Genomic DNA, 21,270 nt, shown 5'->3' on the forward strand with positions numbered 1-21,270 from the left:
TTCATGATCCATGTGTTGTGGTCAAGGGCCTACTGGGAGTCCATTCTTTGCTTCCACCATGTGGATTCCATGGATGAAACTCAGTTTATCAGGCTGAAGGGTAAAAACCTTTACCTACTAAATGTTGGCCCTGGCCGCACGCACGCACGCACCTAGTGCCTGCAGAGACCAGAAGAGAGCTTCAAATCCCTGGGAGAACTGAAAGTTACAGTTGTAAGCTGCCTTGTAGATGCTGGGAGTCAAACCCTGGTCCTCTGGAAGAGCAGATTCTTAACTGACCCCCTAAAATCAAAAAAGATTATATACTTCCAACATGTATCTAAGAATGCACATTTCCATCCCAAAAGGGAGGAATGGGGACATAGGAAAGATTGGACCAAAGTCCAAAACCCTGCAGTATGCTCCAGGGAACGATGGAAGCTTTAGTTTCAAGGGTCTGGGTGGCTCTCTGCCCTTCCAGCTTTACTGTCTACAACTCTCTGGCTGACTCCACTTCTTGTATGCAGTTTTCTGTCAAATGTCCATGGCTTTGGCATCTCCGCATCTTGTGGTCTCATGCATCCCAGGCTTCACTAAAAGTTGTGCTGTGTGTAGCCTTGCCATTTCGAAATCTGCCACACACCATTCCCACATTAATGATACCCCCAGTTCTGGCCAACTGGGGCTGGGCCTTGACCCATTGGAGCTTCTCTATGGAAGCCGGTAAACTACTCTAGGCAGTTGCTTTCTAGGAGGAGAAAAACCACTGTTTCCTCCTCACACTCGAGGCTGAGCCAGGGAATAGTCTTGTGGGTGCAGAGCAGGCATCCATATCGGCAATAACCTGAAAGCAATAGCATGTGCTGCAGCATGAGGCATTGTGAGCTGTTCCTCTCCAAGTGGCATACCCTTTATTTTTTCTGTCCTCCTTGCTGTGTAGACCTGCATGAGTAACCATGGATAGCCAAGCCATAGACTCAGTGTTACACTCTCTTAAATGTGTTATTCTTCAAAATTCAGCCTCAGGTAAACTCTCAGGATGTGGATAGGATGTAGGCAGTTTTGCCAAAATATTGAATACCGGCCCATAGCCCTGTTTCTGGTTAAGAGCTCCCCCCCCCCAAAAAAAAAAAACCTCAAAAGCCAGGACTCCGCTGTCCACGTTTCTCTTGAGTATTATCTTCCAAGTTTCCACCAGAATGTCCCATTAATCTATGCTTCCAACATTTAAGCAGTTTTTTCTGCCTAGAATCCAAATTCCCACAAAATTAGTCCCAAATGCATAAACACCACATGGTCAGATGTATTAGAGCAGCGTACTCCTGCTGGATTACAGTTTTCTGTTGAAAAAGCATGCTCACTAAAGCAAGGAAGAAGCGGACGATGGTGGCGCACGCCTTTAATCCCAGCACTCGGGAGGCAGAGGCAGGCGGATCTCTGTGAGTTCGAGAACAGCCTGGTCTACAAGAGCTAGTTCCAGGACAGGCTCCAAAGCCACAGAGAAACCCTGTCTCAAAAAAACAAGGAAGAAAGGGTTGATTTTTGCCTTATAGATCCAGGAGAATGGAGTCTGCTGCGGCAAAAAAAAAAAAAAAAGAGCAGGCAGCTGGCCAATGACATTTTCATCCATGCAGGAAACAGAGCAGGCTGGGGTGAGACCAAGCCCTCAAACTTGCTTCCCCTGTGCCTCCGGCAAGTGCCTGTCTCCTAAAAGGTCCCTTAGCTTTCCTAAACAGCACCAAATACATGAACCTAGTGGTGAGAGGGAGCCTGGCGGGTGGCCCCATGATGGATAAGGGACAAACATGGCCAGGCAGATAGAACTTAAGTGGGAAGTTTTATTGGGGGAAGGGAAGGGCAAGGAGACAGAATCCTGCCTGCCCCCCTCCCTCTCCCCACCCGCAGAAGTGTAGCCGGAAAGACAGCTGGAATGGGCAGGCTTATCTCTGTAAGGGACCTTCTGCACTCCTGCACACACAGCAGCGTAGAACCCTGGAATGGCTAGGGTACTACCTGGGTTCATCCTGCCAGGGGACAGGGGGGCCCCCATAATGCCTGAATCCTAACACCTAGGGGGATGTTTCTCATTTAAACCACCCGTAACTTTAGTGGACTTAGGCCAGACAGTAAGCATTTCTATCATTTTGTTTTGGTTTTTAGAAACAGGGTTTCTCTGTGTGGAGCTCTGTAGACCAGGATGGACTCGAACTCACAGAGATCGCCTGCCTCTGCCTCCCGAGTGCTGGGATTAAAGGCCTGTGCATTTACTGCCTGGCTGCCTGGCCTTTCTTTGTTTTTTGTTTTTAAACTTAGCAAACTTATTTATTGGTTTTTCAGGGGAGCCCTATCTATACTGGAACTCTCTCTGTAGACCAGGCTAACCTTGAATTCAGAGATCCACCTGACTCTGCTCCCAAGTGCTGGGATTTAGTTGAATCTTCTGGAGGCATTTTCTCAGAGGAGGTGCCCTCTTTTCAGATAACTAGCTTGTGGCAAGTTGACGTAAAACTAGGCAGCACACTAGCTACGAGGCCTGTTTTCTCCAGTATAGACAGACAGGCATTTGTTCATAGGGAACAAGGGAGCTGGTGTCTTGCTCTGAAGAAATTAAACTTTAAGGAATACTTCCCTGGTTGGGTGAGCTATGGCATGAGAAAAGTAGTTAGTTATTCGTTGATAAGGATAGAATAGGATAGTATTTAGTCCTACTGCTCCCCCTCCTCCTAAACAACCCTGAATATTTTATAGAGGAAAATGGGACTCAAGGCTTTCAACCTGAAGGTAAATGAGTTGAGGTTTGGGGTGGGGTAGGGGAGACAAAGTAAAGAAAAAGCCGCAGACTGGCTGTAACACAGGTTTAAATGAATTCGAGTCTATACAATACCCAAAATGTCTGTGTTTCAGTTGCCAATGACTCACAAGAACCAGCAAGTCTCCCGTGGATATCAACCCCAGATGGCAGAGGTGATAGAATTGACAAAGTTTTTTTTTAATTTTCTCACTTTATTTTTTAAAATTTATTTATTTACTTTCTGTCTGAGTATACTGCCTACATCCACATCTGTGCACCATGTGTGTGCCTGGTGCCTGAGGAGACCAGAAGAGGGTGCTGGTTCCCTGGAACTGGAGTTACAGTTGTAGGTTGCCCTATGAATGCTGGGACTTGAACCCAGGACCTCTGGAAGAGCTCTTAACCAAGGAGCCCCTCTCCAGCCCTCACTGTTTATTTTTTAAGAGTTTTACAATGTCACTATCTAGCCAAGAGTGGCTGGCCTTGGACATATAATCTAATCCTCCATCCACAATCTGATAATGAGGATTAACGTGTGTGGCACAGCTCCCAACTTTAATAAAGATTTTAAAGTCGCCATTGTTTGGTTGAGGGGCTTCACCTCAGCTCCCTGGCACCCCTTTATTCAAAGAGTCTGGAATGCTTGGTTGGGGGCTTCATCCCAGCCCCCTGGCATCCATATATACAAGGAGTCTGGGATGTTTGGTCAGAAGCCTCACCTCAGCCCCTCTCCATTTCAAGCCCCCTCCCCTGGGAGTTGCCTCAGTCCAGACTCCACCTCTAAGAAAGCTCGCCAAACAGTGACCCCTCCCTCAGGGAGAGTCAAGACCACTTCCTTAGGCTACTTAAACTGCCCCCCAGAGAACGAACACATGGTCTTCGCGGTGCTCTGTCCCTTCTCTGTGTTTTCCCGGGGTGCCACCCAGGAGCGCTGGCATCCATTAAACCTGGGCTTCTAATTCGGTTTAATTTGGTCTGATTTGGATTATTGCATTGGCAGAGAGGCTTACCAGGCCGGAGAAAAACTTAACAGCCATCACGAAGCCAGGCAATGGTAGCTCATGGCTTTAATCCCAACACTGGGGAGGCAGAGACAGGTGGATCTCCATGAGTTCAAGGCCAGCCTGGTCTACCAAGTGAGTTCCAGGACAGGCTCCAAAGCTACAGAGAAACACAGTCTTGAAAAAAAAAAAAAAAAAAGTAGCCATCATAAAAATACTATAATGAACAATTGTGAAGACACACATGAATGGAATTCCGAAAGTCTTAGCCAAGAAGAACCCTTTACAATTAAGATCACAAGCAATGGAGGGGAAAGAGGAACAGAGCAGTAAACATGGGGTTAAACAGTTGACACTGGGCTGAGGTGAAGCTCAGCTGGCCGGGGGAGCTTGTCTAACAGCAGGAAGCAATGCAAATAAATCACCGGTGGTGCACACATTTGAATCCAGCACCTGGGGAAATGGAGGCAGGAGGAGAAATGTTCAGTCCCACCTAAGCTAAGTGAGACCTCTGCCTCAAAGAAAAAGGTTTGACACAGAGTCTTACCTCAGATGGTCTGGAACACATAGGTGTCTCCCTGATTCAGCTGGGATTACAGCAATGCCCATGGGAAACTTTTATCTGAGCTCACTTCAATTTGTAAAAATTAAAATTCTAAGAGTCAGGCAAGGTGGTGCACACCTTTAATCCCAACATTCGAGAGGCAGAGGCGAAGCCAGCCTGGTCTACCAGCTCCAGCCCGGCCAGGGTTAGGGTTACACACACACTTAAAAAACAACAACAACAAAAAAAACCCAAACTTTTAACTTGTGGGAGCGGACATGTGCCATGGAGTGCATGTGGAGGTCAGAAGGTAACTGGCAGGAGTCAGTTCTCTCCTTCCAGGGATGTATCAGGATGTCAGGCTGGGCAGCAAGTGTCTTCATCCTCTGCCATGGCTCCTTGCTTACAGTCTCTCAGCCCCAAGCTGCTCACCCCTTGCCCTCTCACAGGCGAATGAACTACCAAGGAGAGACTGTTGATGCAGCCTCTCCACTCAGAATCCCACAGGGGCTCCTCAGTTGCACCGTGATTCAACTGCCTACTATTTATTTTTAAAGATTTATTTATTTATTTATTGTGTTATTATGGTTTTATTACTATGTTTGTCTACACCATGTGTTTACTGTGCCCACAGAAGCTAGAAGAGGACGTCAGATTTCCCTAAAACTGGCATTACAGACAATTGGAGTGATCAGAAGTGCACCCGGATCCTCCGGAAGAGACGCCACTGCTCTTAACCTCCAAACCTTCGTTTCAGCCTCCCCCCACACCCCCCTTAAGACTCCCATCTAAGCCTGCACACCCCCACCACCCCCATTTTGACGAAGAAGGGGAATACCTTGCGGCGGGTAAAATCCGGAAGGCGGGCATAGGCTGAGAAGGCTGAGCCGCACGTGGGGTCGTCGTCATGGAGACACAGCCGCGCCGGGAAGGAGAACTACAACTCCCATCCTTCCCTGCGCTTCCGGGTCCGCAAGATGGTGGCTCGCAAGAAGAAAGCCCGAGCAGGCAGCCACGAGGGGAGCATACCCAGCCCACCGGGTTATTCAGGTGAGCAGCTGAGGGCCGGGGACTGACCTCTTCGCAGGGAGGTGGCCTGCGGGTGGCGAAGGCCACAGCAGCTCGTCAGGTGTCGGGGCGCAGGAGCCCGCCGCGCCGGCTCTGGCCGCTGACTCCAGGGGCTTTGCTCAGAGAGGCCTTGGGAGCGCTTCCTCCAGGTCGCGCCCAGCTTCAGCCACTGGAGTTTGTCATCGCTGACCTGCTCGTGTCTGCTTCTTCAACAAGCGCTCCCTGAGTGTGGTGGCCGCTGCTGTTTCCTCGACCCCAAGGAAAACATTGTCCCTGGCTCCCGGGAGTGGGATGGGCGAACAGGCGGGGCCGGTGGAGCTAGAACGGGACACAGAGAAAGGAACTTGCGTGACAGTGGCGCTGGCCTCAACTCGGGGTACCCCGAACTCTCTCCTGCACTCGTAGCTGTTCCAGTCAAGTTCTCAGAGAAGCAGCAGGCTTCTCATTACCTGTACGTGAGACAGCACAGAGTTCGCCAAGACACCCAGTCCACGTGGCCTGCCAATAGGACCCTTTTTATCCTCAATGTGCCCCCGTACTGCACGAAGGTAGGCGTCTGTCGGGGGACCGGTGGGTTTTGAATGGGGGCTTGCCGTGGGCCCTACAAAATTCTGGTGGTCAGGTGGAAATGCCTGCAAACCCCCATTGGAGGATGTTGAAAACCGAGCCTCTCAGAATAAGAACATGGCTTTTTAAAATAAATAAATAAATAAAATAAATCCTGTCCAAACAGAGCCTCATTCTTCCGGAGGCTGTTCTGGAACTCACTAGATAGTCCAGGCTGGTCTCAGACTTGCTGTCCACCACCCACTACTCCCTGTCACACCTGGTCGAAATTAATTGTCCTTCCAGCGATTATTTTGTTTACTGATTTTTTTTCCCTCCCTCCCTTCTTCCTTTCTTCCTTTATCGATTTTTCTTTTTTTTTTTTCTTTTTTTGGTTTCTCAAGACAGGGTTTCTCTAGCTTTGGAGCTTGTCCTGAATCTGCCTCCCCAGTGCTGGGATTAAAGCCTTGTGCCACCCCGCCTGGATTCATTCTTTTTTTGTTTTAAAGAAAGTCTGGGCTGGGGGGGGGGGGTAGAGGGGGAATGGGAGGGAGGTGCACTCCTTTAATCCACCAGCACCCTGGAGGCAGAAGCAGGCAGTTTCTGAGTTTGAGGCTAGCCTGGTCTAGAAGAGTTACTTCCAGAACAGCTAGGACTATTACACAGAGAAACCCTATCTCGAAAAATAAATAAATAAACTAACAAAAATCAGCTGCAGTTCTGTCCAAACATACTTTCTGATTATTTGCAGAAACTATTACAGTTATTTACTTTTTTATTTTGTTATGTGACAGATAGGGTTTCTTGTAGCCTGAGCAGGGTACTCTTCACGTGGTTGAGGCTGACCTTGAACTCCTGCTCCCGAGCCCTGGGATCACAGGCCAGTGTGCCAGCACACTCAGCTTAAAAAGGAAGTTGAGAACTGGTGGTAGTCCAGTGAGTAAAGGCACTTGCCACCATGTCCCATGGCCTGAGTCAGAACTCTGGGACCCACACGGTAGAAGGACAAAATTGACTCCTCCAAGATTTTTGGTGGTGATGGTGTTTGGTTTTTTTTTTTTTTGAGACAGGTTTTCTCTGTATAGCTTTAGATCTATCTTGGAAGTTGCTCTGTAGTCCAGGCTGGGCTCACACTCATATATCCTCCTGCGTTTGTCCCCTGAGTGCAAGGATTAAAGGCTTGTGGCACCACCATCCAGTGAAAGTTGTCCTCTGACCTCCACACTTGTAATGTGAAATACACTTATACCTGTGTGTGAACACACAAATGAAATTTAAAACTTTTTTTTGTTTTTGGTTTTTCGAGACAGGGTTTCTCTGTGGTTTTGGAGCCTGTCCTAGCCCTTGTACCCCAGGCTGGCCTCGAACTCACAAAGATCAGCCTGCCTCTGCCTCCCTAGTCCTGGGATTAAAGGCGTGTGCCGCTGCTGCCTGGGTTAAAACATTTTTAAAATTGTTGATCCACCCACCCCAGTGCAGGGATTTCAGGTAAGTGTCAGGCCTGGCGGGACAGACTCCTCTTTTGAGAAGAGAAACACCAGAGCTAGGGAGGTAGATCGGTGATTGGCTGCTGGCCCAGCATTCCTAAAACCCTGGGTTCAGTCCTCAGCACTACATAAATCAGATTTGGAGACCAGAGGATCAGAACTTCAAGGCCCATTTTGGCTAAGGAGTGAGTTCAAGGCCAATCTGGACAACGGGGTGGAGAGAAGGTCTGGGCTGTACAGTGGCTGTACACCCCTGTGTGTAATTATCACAGACTAAGAAGTCCCCTCATATCTTCCTGCCAAAGCTGACCAGCATGCCAAGCTTAAACAGTTGTCATCTGAAGTCAGGGACACTGGCAGTCCTCATCTGCCATCACGGGCTAGAAAGATCTACCACCATGTTGTCTTGGGAGCTGGTCAGGGTTGGACACTCGGGCCCCCTGGGTAGTGTCGACCTGGGCCCCAAGTCCTTCCAGGCTATTGTGGGTGCCCAGAAACTCTGAGGAGCCACGGGTGTTCATGCTCTGCTTCCCTCTGACCACGTCAGGAGTGCCTGTCTCGACTCCTGGCCTCCTGTGGCACCATCAAGACAGTGGAGTTGCAGGAGAAGCCTGACCTTGCTGAGAGCCCTAAGGAGCCAACATCGAAGTTTTTTCACCCCAAGCCAGTTCCAGAAAATTCAGGTAGCTTATGTGGTGTTCCAGAAGCCAAGTGGAGTGTCAGCTGCCTTGAATCTGAAGGGCCCATTGCTGGTTTCTACAGAGAGCCACCCAGTGAAGAGCGGGATCCAAAAGTGGATCAGTGACTACGAAGATTCAGTGCTCGACCCTGAGGCCCTGAGGGTGGAAGTGGACACTTTCATGGAGGCCTACGACAAGAAGATAGCTGAGGTAGGGCTGCGGCAGGACCCCAGGTATCAATGCTGGAGCCATGGGAAGGTGGTTCCACAAGTATTGTGTGTTGTCACGTGGTGCCTGTCCTTGGTTACCAGAGGATGTGCAGGCTCCCGTTTTGCTTGTGGAAACCTGGGCCATCTGACTGGGTGACAAGAACTCTAAATGGTCAGTAGGTGAGAGCAGTGTCGTTGATGTCTGATCAACATTTATTCAGACCAGCAGACACTGCGCTCAAGGTGCTTTCCTGCAGGAGGCAGCAGCGGCCCCTAGCCAGTCAGGCATCCTGCTGCTGCACAGCCCTGCCCTTCAACATCCTCTTCCACACAGGAGGAAACTAAGGCCAAGGAGGAGGAAGGAGTCCCTGATGAAGAGGGCTGGGTGAAGGTGACCCGCCGGGGCCATAAGCCTGTGCTCCCTAGAACAGAAGCGGCCAGCCTGCGCGTTCTTGAGAAGGAGAAAAGGAAGCGTGCCCGCAAGGAGCTGCTCAACTTCTATGCCTGGCAGCACCGAGAGACCAAGATGGAGCGTAAGTGACACCTGAGGGCACCCTGCAGGCCTTGGGCAAGAAACAGGGTGGCTTGAGGCACATATGACAGAGGCTCAGGGTCAGAGTCCCTGTGTATAGTGCCCCTACTGCTTCTCAGAGATAGAGCATATTTGCCCAGGAGCCCCAGCCAGTCTGACTACAGAGTGCTGAGGGACTGAGGGGTGGGGCTCATGAGGTTCTTGGGGGCCTACCCAAGTGTTCCTTATGGGAGTACCTGCTCTTCCTGCTCTCAGGTCATTCTGGGTCCTAGGAAGCCTGGTCCTCTCCTGAGCACGGGGTGGGCTCAACTGCTGCCTTCAGACCCCACTGACACCTGCACGCTGTCTTTCCCACACCTTACATGCTCGCGCCCTGGTCCTAGGCCCTAGGCTGCACTTCACCTGAGCAGCCCCTGTCGACCCTCCCTCCTGAGAGGAGCAGGTGCCACCACCGACGTGGGTTACTTGGTGACTGTTTACCCACTGAACTTTCTTATCTAGAAGAAGGGACCCCTGGGACTGCTTCTTTTTGGGGAGCAGAGGAGTCCTGCTTTCTCTGGCCCTCTCTTCTCCCTGATACATTGTCTTCTCAGAACTTTGTACCCCATCATCTCCCACCTCAGCCCCCAGAGTGGCTGTAGTCAGTGTCCAGTTCTGTTTCCTTGCAGGAGCCTGACCGTGACTGTGTAGTTGGGATGGAAGGGGTATGAGGTGGGAGAGGGAGAGTGTGCAGAGCCGCCCTGGGACATGAGGGTGACGAGGTCCCTTTAGTGGGGTGGCTGGCAGGTCCTGCAAGGTACTCTGTGACCCGTCCTGTTCCCTTCACACCCCCAGACCTAGCACAGCTGCGCAAGAAGTTCGAGGAGGACAAGCAGAGGATTGAACTGATGCGTGCCCAACGCAAATTCCGACCCTACTGAGCTGTTCTGGATGTGGAGAGCTGGTGTGGAGAACACAAAGCCCAGCAGGCCTGCTGCCTCAGGGACCGTGCTTAGGGGAGCAGATGCCAGGCCAAGAAGCTGCTGCGTCCCACAGCTCCAGCTCCTCACCCACACAGGCTGGAAATCAGGACGAGAGGAGGATTTGGTCTTGAGGAGCTGCCCCTGCCTCTTCGGGCCTGGGAGACACTCTGGGGAAATGTGACTGCTCTCTGCTCTGAACCTGTTACCCTCCGTGAATCACTGCTGGCAACAGAGCCATTCAGAAGGCAGGAAAGAGGGAGGAAGATTTTATTTCCACAGAGACCGGTGATAAGCACAAGCTCCAGAGACCCAACCACAGCCCTGCTCCCTCAGCGGCACCAGCTTAGTAGAGCTCACCAACCGCAAGCCCCAGACCACTGTGCCCTTCCTGAAGCCGCGTATTAAAGGTTAGAATCTTCTTCTATTTCCCCTTGCTTCTAGCTCTGCCACAGGATTCTCTGCTGCCTCTCTTGGTCTCGAGCACAGTGAGACCCACCCCACCTATTTTGTGGGCAGAGAGTGCAAGGTAGACAGTGTGAACAGCTCCAAGGCCAGAGCTACAGCCTTGAAGAGGTCCTGGGTTGGCTCTGTAGGAAAGAGCTGATGAATCCAGCCACAAGATGGGGCTCATTCATGTGGACATAGTGATTGCCTGGGACTTCCACATACTGGAACCGCTGGAGAAAGGGGAGGAGGTGAGATGGTGCCCACACAAGAGATTCTCCCACAGCTGCGTGTCTCCAAGAGGGTCAGAGGCCACCCCTATTCCCAGCAGCCTGGGGACTTGGGGCTGTTCCAGTAATGTAGGCATCTGAGCTGTGAGGCTACAATGCTAATCTGGGTGTTCACAGTCAATTCTGCCAGTTCTGATGGAGATGAAGCACTCTGTGCAGGGCAGGTGTCAGCACAGCTCCACTGCACAGAAGCCTGAATAGCAGCTGCCCTTTGGGGTAGCCCCTGGCTGTGCAGAGGTTCCAGGCCTCGGGGATTCTAAATGCATGATGACCAGAGAGGGCCAGGACCTACACAGGCTCCTGGATCCACCATGTGCCTCCTCCTGCCCTGTAGCCATCACACTTGCCAATGTGCTGGTTCCAGGAGCAGTGGAGGGAAGCGCAGGGCTGCTTCTAAGAGGTGCGCCCCACAAGTAAGCATGGCCAGGGGTTAGGGTCCTGAACTCTAGGTGTCCTCGGTTTCTGGGACCTGCCCTTGAGGGGTGAAGCATCCACTTAGGGAATATAAGGCCATCAATTTTATTAATGTGGGTTTCATAGCAGACATAAACACCTGTGACCCTCCCAGGCCACATGCCTTACCTCCTTTAAGATGGCTCTTAGCATGTCCAGGATGAGGAGGAGCGGCTCCTTGTTCGCATCATTCTCTCGTCTCACATCAAAGTACCCCTGTGTTGCTCTGGGCAGCAAGAAGTGGGGGTGTCTCATCTCTGAGTCTTAATGGAGCCCTCTGCCCTGTCTGTGTTTCAGGACCTGAGGAGCCCAAGCCTAGACTGAATCTGATTTTCCTTCAGCTATGTTCTTTTGAGCCTAGATTGATCCTGGGGTTCAGTCATTTAGTACCAGCTTCCTCTTAGAGCTGGTAGCCGGCTAGCACAAGCTGAGTGTCTGCTGGGGTGCAGCTGTCAGAAAGTGGGGGTCACTGAAAGCTGGGCTGAGATTTGAACCAGGTCTCAAGGCCAGGCTTTTCTTTAAAATAAGCCCTCCCTTATTTTAAAGATCAAGCAACATTCCCCATCCATGTTTGAAGCACACTGTAACCTAGGCCGGCCTCAGACTTGTCACAGCGTAGCCACGTCCTCCCTAGTCTTGAATTGCTGGTGTGAGCACCCATGCCCAGTCAGTTCCTTGTTTTTAAGTTTTGATTTGCCTTAATTTATAACAGTGTTAACAAGTTTCTCCTGAATTCATGGCTGTGGCTGCCACTACCAAGCATTGAGGAAAGGATCAGGCTAGACAAACTATGGGTTGCTAGCTCAGAAAAAAGTTCCTAATTCAAAATTCCTGGATGTGAAGACAATCCTGGATGTCTGTCACCCCACTGGTCATCAGGGTTAATTTGGGAATCTGGCTAGGGGTGCGTCCCCTCCACATCACTCCAGGTGCCTCCTTCCTGAAGCTGTGCACGCAAACAGGACGACCTTTCCTAATAGAGCAGGACTCAAGCTCCCCAGATTCCAGTGCCGTGTCTGTGACGTGCATTCTGCTTTCTCAGCGTGGGAAGTGGAATCATAAGCACAGCCCATGTCAGGCTTCCCCAGAGACCTGCCGATCTGTGCCTCAGTCCTCACCCCCGCCCTCTGCTCCCAGGCTGCTGCTTCCTTTGCCTTCCCCCTCCCAGCACCTGCTGACAAATATGCTTCCTGAAAAAGGCTGGGTGGACAGTCGTGTGGTGTCACCCTGGAGAACTGGACACCTTGTGCCATGCTCCCTCGGGTTCCTGGTCCCTGGGTCTGTCAAGGGCACTCTGTCTAGACTCACTTGATGAGCAACACATTGGCCTGCAGGCTTCTGGTATAATAGGCAAACATCTCCTTGCTGACAAAGTCAATGACGTTCTCTGGCTGCAGAAACAAAACCGGGTGAATGCTTACCATGATGTCCCATGCCCACCTGCAGTCAGAGTCCTTATTTCAGGACAGCTGAAATGAGGTTCCAGTGAGGTCAGCAGGGCCACCCTCCCCAGGAGGCCAGTGTCCACCAAGTCCCTTACTCATCAAGGCTTCTTAGCTTCCATCTGCCAAAGTTCTGTCTCCCACCCCCTATATCCATTCTCCCCTCTGTGAATGTTGACTCCACTCACAGAACCCTTTTAGGTCGGGTGTGGCTGTTGACTGGAGGTGACTTCTGGACTGTTGAGGACTAGAGCCCCCTGCAGCCCCTTCCTCATGCACAGTCCAGCTGTGGGCGCTGGGCTCTGTCACACAGAGCTCATTCCCTTCATGAGACTGCTTCCACTTGACAGAAGTGTGTTTGGTCCACAACAGAGCTGAGTCCACCGCACCTGAGTCTCCCCCAGCACAACTGCTCTGTCCTTGCGTTAAATCTGCCTGTGCTGCAGTGCGCTAGGAGACCTCCAGCCCCGTGCAGCTACTGACAGACACTAGGACACATGAAGGACAGGGATGATATACCGGCTAGGATCAGGGGACTTCGTGGAGAAATGATATAGTTAATAGAGTTAGAGATGTCAGTACAGCTGGGCTGAGGCTGCAGGTCAGTGGCAGAGAGCTTGCCTGTTATACACTAGGCCTGGTGGGTATCTGATACCCACTGCTCAGACACACCATGAAAAAATTCACTGTTGGGCTGGAAATGGGTTAGTCAGTAGAGGGCTTGTGACAAGGCCTGATTCTGATCTGTTGTTTAAAACAACTGGACAATGTGTGACATTCCTACAACCTCAGCCCTCAAGAGGCAGGGACATGTCGATCCTTGGAATGTGCTGACAGCCCAGCTCAGCCTATTTGGAAAGTGTGAGATCAGCTCTAAAATAAGTAGATAATAAATAAATATGAGGCTGGGCGGTGGTGGTGCACCCCTTTAATCCCAGCACTTGGGAGGCAGTGGCAGGCGGTTGGTTCTCTGAGTTTAATGACAGTATGGTCTACAGAGCGAGTTCCAAGATAGGCTCCAAAGCTAACAGAGAAACCCTGCCTCAAAAACCTAAACAAATAAATGTGAGTGTTGTGGCTGGGAACAACACTGAAGGCTGACCTCTGACCTCCACGTGCACAGCATACATACACTCTCACACAGACACACACAACATGGTCACTGCTTGTCCTGCTCCTCAGACTAAAGTCACCATGGGTCCATCCTCAATACAAAGATTCCCACATTACCCAGGAGGCCCCACACTCTCTCAGTCCGGTCCGCAGGAGCTGTGATGGGTCGGAGGGCTGCCTGCCAGGGAGACCCTGTGGCTTCACCTTCTCAAGTCTGCAGGGGAGAGGTGTAGAGGGCAGCTCTGAACCCTGGCCACAGGCAACAGCCAACAGGAGGAGGAGTCTGAAGCAGATAGGTCAGGCTTGGGCCTTGGCCTCTCATCTCCCTCCTTCTCCTCAGGAATTGGGGTTGTCTGTCTCAAGGGTACAATCAGGTCTCAAACTTAATTTTAAGTTGGCCCCAGGGCAAGGATTAGGGGACATTACCTCCACTCATGCCCGCAGCCGTGAAGCTCTTCTGAGTTTTATGGCAGCTGATGTCTCCACTGTGGGCTGACCACGCTGAAGGCACTTCCATTTCCTGACCCACCTTGTTTTCTCTCTTTACGTAGTAAGGTTAACCCAAGAGCAAAGTCAAATGAACCACCAGCTCTGAGGCATTCTGCATGACACAGGATGTGAGACCTGGACCCAGGTCGATGTGCCCTGCTGTGCCCCAGACTCCCCTGGGACCTCCTCCAGGGGAGATCACCTCTGTTCTCTAGCCCCACAACTGGCTTCTTTAACTTTACACATGTCTGTGGGAGACTTCAACAAGAGAGCATGGGAATGATGCAACGTCCTGAGACATGGGTCTGTGTCCATCCATGCACATGTATGAAAAGACACGGGTGAGAGTCTGTGAGTGTGCACACATGTATAAAGACATAAATGGATGTAGCTCACTGTATAACACTTGCCCAGCCTGTACACGTCCTGGGGTTCAGTGCCCAGCACCCCTCCTCCCTGCATATGTGTGAGAGAGATTGGGGATGAAGTCAGAACCCTTGTGCATCGCTGGTGGGAACATAGAATAGAGCAGCCTCTGCAGACAGCAGTTTAGCGCCTTCTCCAAAGATCAATCCTAAGTCACCGCGGGCTCCAGCAGTCTCTTCTGGCAAAGCCAAGAACCGGAAGCAAGGACTCAGACACGTGTACCCCATGTTACAGTAGCATTGCTCTCAATTGCCAAAACCTCAACCCCAGTGTCTGTCAGCAGAGGAATGGACATAGAAAATGTGCTGCGGGCCAGTTAGACGGCTCAGTGGGTGAACACACTGGCTGCCAAGCTATGATCCACGACACTCATGGAAGGAGAGACTCCCATGAGTTGTCCTGACTGCCACACAAGCGTCTCTCTGCCTTTACACTAACACACACACACAAACACACAAAAGTAAAAATTACATAGATAAAAATAAGACATATGTAAGAAATATGTTTCAAGAAACAATTATCAGAGACTTGCCTGCCTCTGCCCCCACATGCTGGGGTTAAAGTCCCCAGGATGGAACAGGATTCAGTCTCACAAGTGTGAACACAGATGTGTGTTTCCCATGAAAGGGTCTGGACAGCATGATGCTGAGGAGAACCTAGGCCCAGAAGGGCAAACATTGGTTCTGCTGTTGTGAGGATCCTAACAAGCAGCTTCACAGGGACAGAAAAGTAAATTAGGGGTTGTTGGTGAGACAGGTGAGGGCTTAGTGTTTTAATGGATCAGTGTTTACTGGGGATGGCAAAGGTGATAGTTACATAAGACAGTGTATTTAGTAAGACCCGGCAATACACTTACAGGCAGCTAAAATGTGTCTGTACTATGCTATGCCTGTAATTTTAAACCTGCTTTTAAGAAGAGGCCACAAGCAATCTGTGAGGGAAGCTGGAAGACAGTGGCACTTACCAGAGAGATCCTCCGGTCCCTGTTCAGCACCAGACCTGGAGAAAGCACAAAGCATGGTGGTTTCAGGATCACCTGTTACAGGAAGGGACTTGCCTGGCTTCCTTGGAGGTCCCAGTCTTTCCACAGAGGGCTCATGTCTGCCATCTGGGCTGGAGAAAGCCACCCTGACATCAGCCAGCCCTGGACTTCTGTTATGGGATTCTCCTAGAGCAGAGCTTGGTCACAGCACATAGGCATTTCCTCAGGACCAAGGAACAGGAAGAATGAGGACAGAGACAGCACGGGTCTCTCTCTAAAATCTAGGAGCCTTTCTGGCTGCTGAACTCTCAGGTGACCTCAGCCAAATGAATCCAAGGCAGAGGCCTCTGTCCAATCCCAGACTGTCACCTTCACATTTATTCAGTGGTCGTTTGTTATTATGGTTAATCTGGAATGTCAATGTGACAGGCTTTAGAATCACCATGGAAACAACCCTCTGGCATGTCTCTGAGGGAGTTTCTAGAATAGACGGAGGTGGGCAACCTACTCTGGGCAGCACCACCCCATGGATTGGCATCTGGCACTGAACAGAAGAGTGAGCTGAGGGCCAGCATTCACCTCTCTCTGCTTCCTCACTGTGCACACAATGTGACCAGCTGCCTCCTGCTCCTGCCGCCACACCCTCCCCGTCACGATGGACAGTCCCCTGAGACTGGGAGTCAAACCCTTACTTTTCGAAGTTGTAAGAAAATTCTGCTGCAGCAACAGACAAACATCTTTTTCTTCTAATCTTTACATTTTCTGCCCAGCCTCCCCCTTGCCCAGTCCCAGGAGGGGTCATTTCCACAAGGAGCATTTGTAAAGGGTGCCCCCTGGAGTTGTGCCACCTACAGATTCTGGACCCATGGAGACAGGGACAGTGTGGCTCACTGCCACACTCACAGTCTCTCAGACCCTTGGTAAGAGTTCTGCACAAACACATGGAAGATTAACACAGAAGACGCTCACGTCATCAGTGACTGCCAGACACGGCACCTCTACATCTTCTGCAAACCTCCTGCACGTGGGCCCGGCAGGGCACAGCCATGACAGTCACCACCTTTAGTCCAAAACCCTAGCCAACCTTCACAGAGTGTGGCCTTCTACAATGCCCATGTGACATTGTACCTGGTCCTCGGCAATGTGCAGCCTCAGTTTCCCTGCTAGCTCAGGACTGTCAATGAAGCAGTTCAGGCACCTAGTGTCAGCTTGGCACATGCACCCTCCCATGTTCTCCCTCAGTAATGACAGATGGTCCTTACCTGTGTCTACCTTCGTGGTTCCTCTCTGCAGCAGGAGTTCCCCACACTCTTTACTTAAGTGGTTGTTGCTAGCCAGGAACCTGGGACACAGAAGACATTAAAGGAACCAGACCCAGGGGCCACACAGAAAGGAACACAGGCAGCTGTGGATCCTGTGCCCAGTTTGAATTCCAGCGCTTCAGGAAGCTGAAGCAGGAGGAATTGAATTCAAGGCCAATCATGGCTACATAGTGAGTTCAAACCAGGCTGGAATTATAGCGAAATCTCTCTAAATTAAACAAAGAAACAACACAAAAGACCTGGGTTGTGGATCAGGGTAAAGGGCTTGAGAGCTTAGGTTCGACCTTCAGGAAGGACAAAAGGAGGAAGAGATGGAGGAAAGGGAGGCTACCCATGAACAGTGCGCATGTCCTTCAGATTCAGTGGGAATTTACAGCATCAGCGCATCTGCCTGTTATTCTGTGTGTGTCCCTTCCTCTAGACAACAAACACAAAACAGGAAAGCCCTGTCTGACCGTGCACACTCCAGAAGCAGTGAGTACGGATATGACCACGGCATTCCCAGTTGGACCACGAATGCAGAATTTAGAGGCCAACATGGCCAGGAGGCAGGGTGGTTGTTCTGGGGTGGAGGCTGCCAGGCAGCTCTAGCAGGAGAGTGGGAGAGAACTTCAGAGAGAAGAGGTGTGCCATAGAGCATGAATATGAGGAGAAAGAAAGAGCCCCCACCCCGCAGGAAGCATGAGGAAAGAGGGGTGGTGACAACAAGGGGCTTCTTGAGAAGTGTCCAGGAGGACTGGTGCTGAGTGACACCCCAGCGGAGGATGACTGGGGGTGGAAGAGTGGAGGGGAGGATACTGTGAGGAGGAGGAAGAAGAGGCTGTACCTCCTCCCCGACTTGGAATGTTGCCCACCAGGGCACAACGGTCCCAGCCCACCTCTGCCCTGCCCTGGCTGCCAGCACCTACCCTTGCAAAAGCTCCTCAGGGCTGGACACCCTTGGGGACTTCTGGGAAGCTTCCACCTTCAGCATGTGTTCTATGTTCCTCCGTTTGTAGGTCAGGATGTTCTCTGTTTCCTAGGGATTCAGCCAGAGCTGGTGAATAGTGATGCCCCAGAGGAGGGGTCCCGTCCTTCCCCTGGTCCTGCCTGCTGCCCTCCATGCCCCTCTGAGGGGTCAGTCCATGCTCGCTGTCCTTCCTATTCAGCACAGGCTGCCTGGGACAGCTAGAGGGATGTGCTTTGTAGAGGGGCGACACTAGGATTCGTTAGGGCAGCAAATACAGTGACGTCAGTGAATGCTGTCATCGCTAATGATAGGTAGGGGGCACAGGGTACAGGCAGGTTCCTTCGGCCATACATCATGTCCCCAATGGCAGAAGACCAGCAGCTTCAGGCTTTGGGGACTCAGTGTCACCCAACACCACCCAGGAAGAAGCCTCAAGGCTCTACATTTGTTTCATCAGTGGGGCATTACAGAGACCAAAGGTCAGAGATTACTATAATCTGGGTATTGGGTCCACACTAACCCATGGTTTGTGCAGTGGAAAGTTACTGAGTGTTTACAGTGTGCAGGGCCTGGAGACATGGGGATAAAAACTAACTCCAGCAAGGAAGGCTGGTGCACACATTTAAGTCCAGCACTTCAGGGGCAGAGGCAGGCAGATCTCTGTGAGTTCTAGGTCAGCCTGGTCTATAGCTACTTCCAGGACAGCCAAGGCCTCACAGAGCAGTCCTGTCTAAATAATCAATATAAAAAGCAAACAAAATCTAATAGCAGCTATAAAGAAGTTAGGGCAGGGGAATTTCCAGGAGTTCACTGCCAGCCTTGGTTAAAGAATGAGCTCCTGTCTCAAAAAGAATGAGTTCTTATCCTCAGGGAAGGGGTTGCCAGTTTGTAAAGGAAAAAAGGAAAGGTGGAAACGGACACAGTGGAGTCCCCTGGAGCAAACTCACATCCTCAGGGTCACACAGGTAAAAACAGAGCCAAGCCTCAGACACAGGACAGTACTGGCTGTTGTGAGTGCTGCTGCTGGTGGTGTTTTTCCATCAGCCACACTCACAGTTGATGGATCTGGTTGTGCTCCGTGTGCACAGCACAAAGGAATTGGTTAAGTGTTAGGGCAGGCAGCTGCTGTGGCCCAGAGATCCTCCACCCATGGCTGCCCCCCTCATCCACCTTCTGCTGTTTCCCAGTCTATGCGGGATCCATCAGCATTCTGGGGAATCCAGGCCACACACTGGGCTTCCAAAGAGTTCCCATACCCTGGGCCCTGACATTCTCAGGGTCACAAGCTTCAGGATGCTGCCCTCTCTGGAGGAGATCCCTGGCTAACTCATCTACCCTCTGCCACATTCTCCGGCCTCATTCATGTCCAACACAGGAGACAGAGATGAAGCCGCCCTCCCCTCCCCAGGAAGCATGGGGTCCCAATCACAGCCTCCAAAGAAGCCTTTTCCTACATTAGAGTCCAGGGCAAAAGGTGTTGTATCCAGTAAGATAAGTTTGTCCACCATCTCGGGGAAGGTGCAGGCGAACTAGAGAGTGAAAATGAGATGGAGTTAGTGGGCGAAGGCACAGGCTTCACAGAGCCTGAGTCTGCTGTCCCTTCAGGGTGCTTCTCCCAGACCCAGCCACAGACCCAGTGACCCTAGGGGGAACACGTAGAAACTCTACAAGGGACCTTTATCAGAACTTAGTGTGAATGTGGAAACAGTCTCTGGCCACAGCATCCACTGTGTGAAGGGGCTCTTCCTAGCCTACCTTCTGCTTGCTTCCCAAGGTCCCATGGGACCACAGAACAGCCAGCGACTCACCATGCTGCCCACGGTGCCACCTGTCAGACAAGAGAACAGAGCGGACATCCTATGCGACCCCTCACCAATACCCTCACCCAAGCACTTTCATAGGGGCTGTCCCATCCCCAGCTTGTCTCCCACCATGGGGTTGGGACTCTGCATCTTCAACTTGGAGCCTCTCCCTGGGCCACCAAGGTCCCTTCACCTGAAAACACTCACAAGGCCACCCCTTCCCTCATCTGAGACCAGAGGCACAGTCTCTAAGATAAGCATTTGTGGGTCCTCTTATTGCTCCTCAGAGGGGCAGGGAAAAGTCTTGGGTACCACTGTGTCAATCTTCCTCCCTCTCCTATAGTCCTCCACAGAACTCAGGGCCTGGCCCAAACTGACTCACCGAAACTGTGGCCCAGGATGGAGAACTGGATCCATTTAAAGGCTGAAAATACAGAGCCAGAAAGAGTTTGCATGGCCCAACCTTACTCTGAATGTTTTCCCGTGTCCCAGATTGGGACTTCCTCCTAATCCCTGTTGCACCCCTAGGAGATCAGCTGAGGGGGCTCAGCTCCACTGTGGGAGGAAGCAAGCTTGCTCCTCTCAGTTGCTGGGAGAACTGGAGTCAGACCCCAGACATCCATTCCCAGCCAGCACTGCCTCCTAGACACTGTATCCTACTCATGGGATGAGAGGAAATGTCACAGAGGCCCCACATTCACCCCCATATCCCCCCACACCCAAACACACACTCACAACTCCTTCACGACACTCACTTTCCCTCTTGCTCACCTGTTGCCACCCGCCGGACGTCACTCACAAAACTTTGGTGGTAATATGGGAACCCTGGGTGGTGATGGGACGAGAGCCCGTGACCTCCGAAGTCCATGGCCACATAATGAAAACCTGCAGCAGAGAGGAGAACGAGAAAGGGGTCTGCATGGCAGTTTCCACCCCTCCACTGCCCCTCAGTCCATAGCCCACCTTGTGGAAGAAGAGGAATGAGCCTGTCAAAGGAGTTGGCATTGTCCAGCCAGCCATGCAGGCAGAGAACTGGAGGGTTCTTCTGGGAGCCCCAGACTTTGACAGCAATGTGGCCCCAGGGCACAGCCAGCTTCAACTCTGAGAGCAGACCTGTAAGGTAGAAGCAGTCATTCATCTCCTGCATCCACCAAACCAGCATGTCCTAAGCCCCTCATCTATGTATGCAGCAGCATGCGTGGGCTTCAGCGCTAATGGCCTGTGTCCTGGCTTTCCACAGCTGGACTGCCAGATATCCTGAGTAGGGAAAGAGAAGCAGCTCTCCTGGGTGAGAGAGATCTGAACAGGCTTTTTGGATGTAATCCATTGATGCTTGGACAGAACAGGAAGGCATGGGTTGGGGGTGCTGCCTTGAATTTGCCACTTGTGGGCTGTATGACCTTGGACTGGTGGCTTCAAACCTCTCCATCCTCAGTTTCCTTTCTGTTTTATTGGAGTAAGTAGATTACAGTGCCTCTCAACTGTTGGGGACCCCAGTTGAAGAACCCCCATGGATATCTGAAACCATTAATGTACTCCATATAATGATGAATGCTAGCTATATTTTAATATATAAACACCCATGATAACATATACATCATAAATTGGCACAGGAGATAAACAACACTTAATAAAGCATTACTCATAACAATAGGCTGATTCTTTTTTTTTTTTTTTTTTTTTTTTTTTGGTTTTTTTTTTTTGTGGTTTTTTTTTGTTTTTGTGCCTTTTCTTGTGCTTTGCTTTTTTGTCCAGGCTG

The 21,270-nt window shown here is 51.1% G+C and overlaps 2 protein-coding genes across 3 annotated transcripts; one reads left to right on the forward strand and one right to left on the reverse strand.

Moving 5' to 3' along the window:
- Positions 1 to 5,236: 5,236 nt before the first annotated feature.
- Rrp7a (ribosomal RNA processing 7 homolog A) lies at positions 5,237 to 10,218 on the forward strand. The gene is given in 6 exon segments (XM_050129610.1): positions 5,237 to 5,365; positions 5,789 to 5,931; positions 7,964 to 8,089; positions 8,091 to 8,306; positions 8,640 to 8,838; positions 9,672 to 10,218. Coding segments are annotated over 6 exon segments (843 nt in total). The 5' UTR covers positions 5,237 to 5,292; the 3' UTR covers positions 9,758 to 10,218.
- A 119-nt stretch (positions 10,219 to 10,337) lies between these two features.
- Serhl2 (serine hydrolase like 2) lies at positions 10,338 to 21,128 on the reverse strand. 2 transcript variants are annotated; one of them, XM_050129598.1, is made up of 11 exons: positions 20,475 to 21,126; positions 20,283 to 20,396; positions 19,894 to 19,935; positions 19,518 to 19,537; positions 19,164 to 19,238; positions 17,669 to 17,778; positions 16,701 to 16,780; positions 15,421 to 15,455; positions 12,295 to 12,377; positions 11,116 to 11,212; positions 10,338 to 10,476 (listed from the first exon to the last, which is right to left on the reverse strand). In XM_050129598.1, exons 1-11 carry the CDS (start codon positions 20,671 to 20,673, stop codon positions 10,357 to 10,359), a joined length of 975 nt encoding a protein of 324 aa, XP_049985555.1. In that variant the 5' UTR covers positions 20,674 to 21,126; the 3' UTR covers positions 10,338 to 10,356. The 2 variants fall into 2 exon arrangements, with proteins under 2 accessions (XP_049985555.1, XP_049985545.1); XM_050129588.1 differs by having other exon boundaries at positions 20,283 to 21,128.
- Positions 21,129 to 21,270: the final 142 nt, after the last annotated feature.

The sequence above is a fragment of the Alexandromys fortis genome, unplaced genomic scaffold, assembly GCF_014885135.2.
Source record: "Alexandromys fortis isolate MF-2015 unplaced genomic scaffold, M_Fortis_MF-2015_v1.1 scaffold_28, whole genome shotgun sequence".
Taxonomy (NCBI): Eukaryota; Metazoa; Chordata; class Mammalia; order Rodentia; family Cricetidae; genus Alexandromys; species Alexandromys fortis.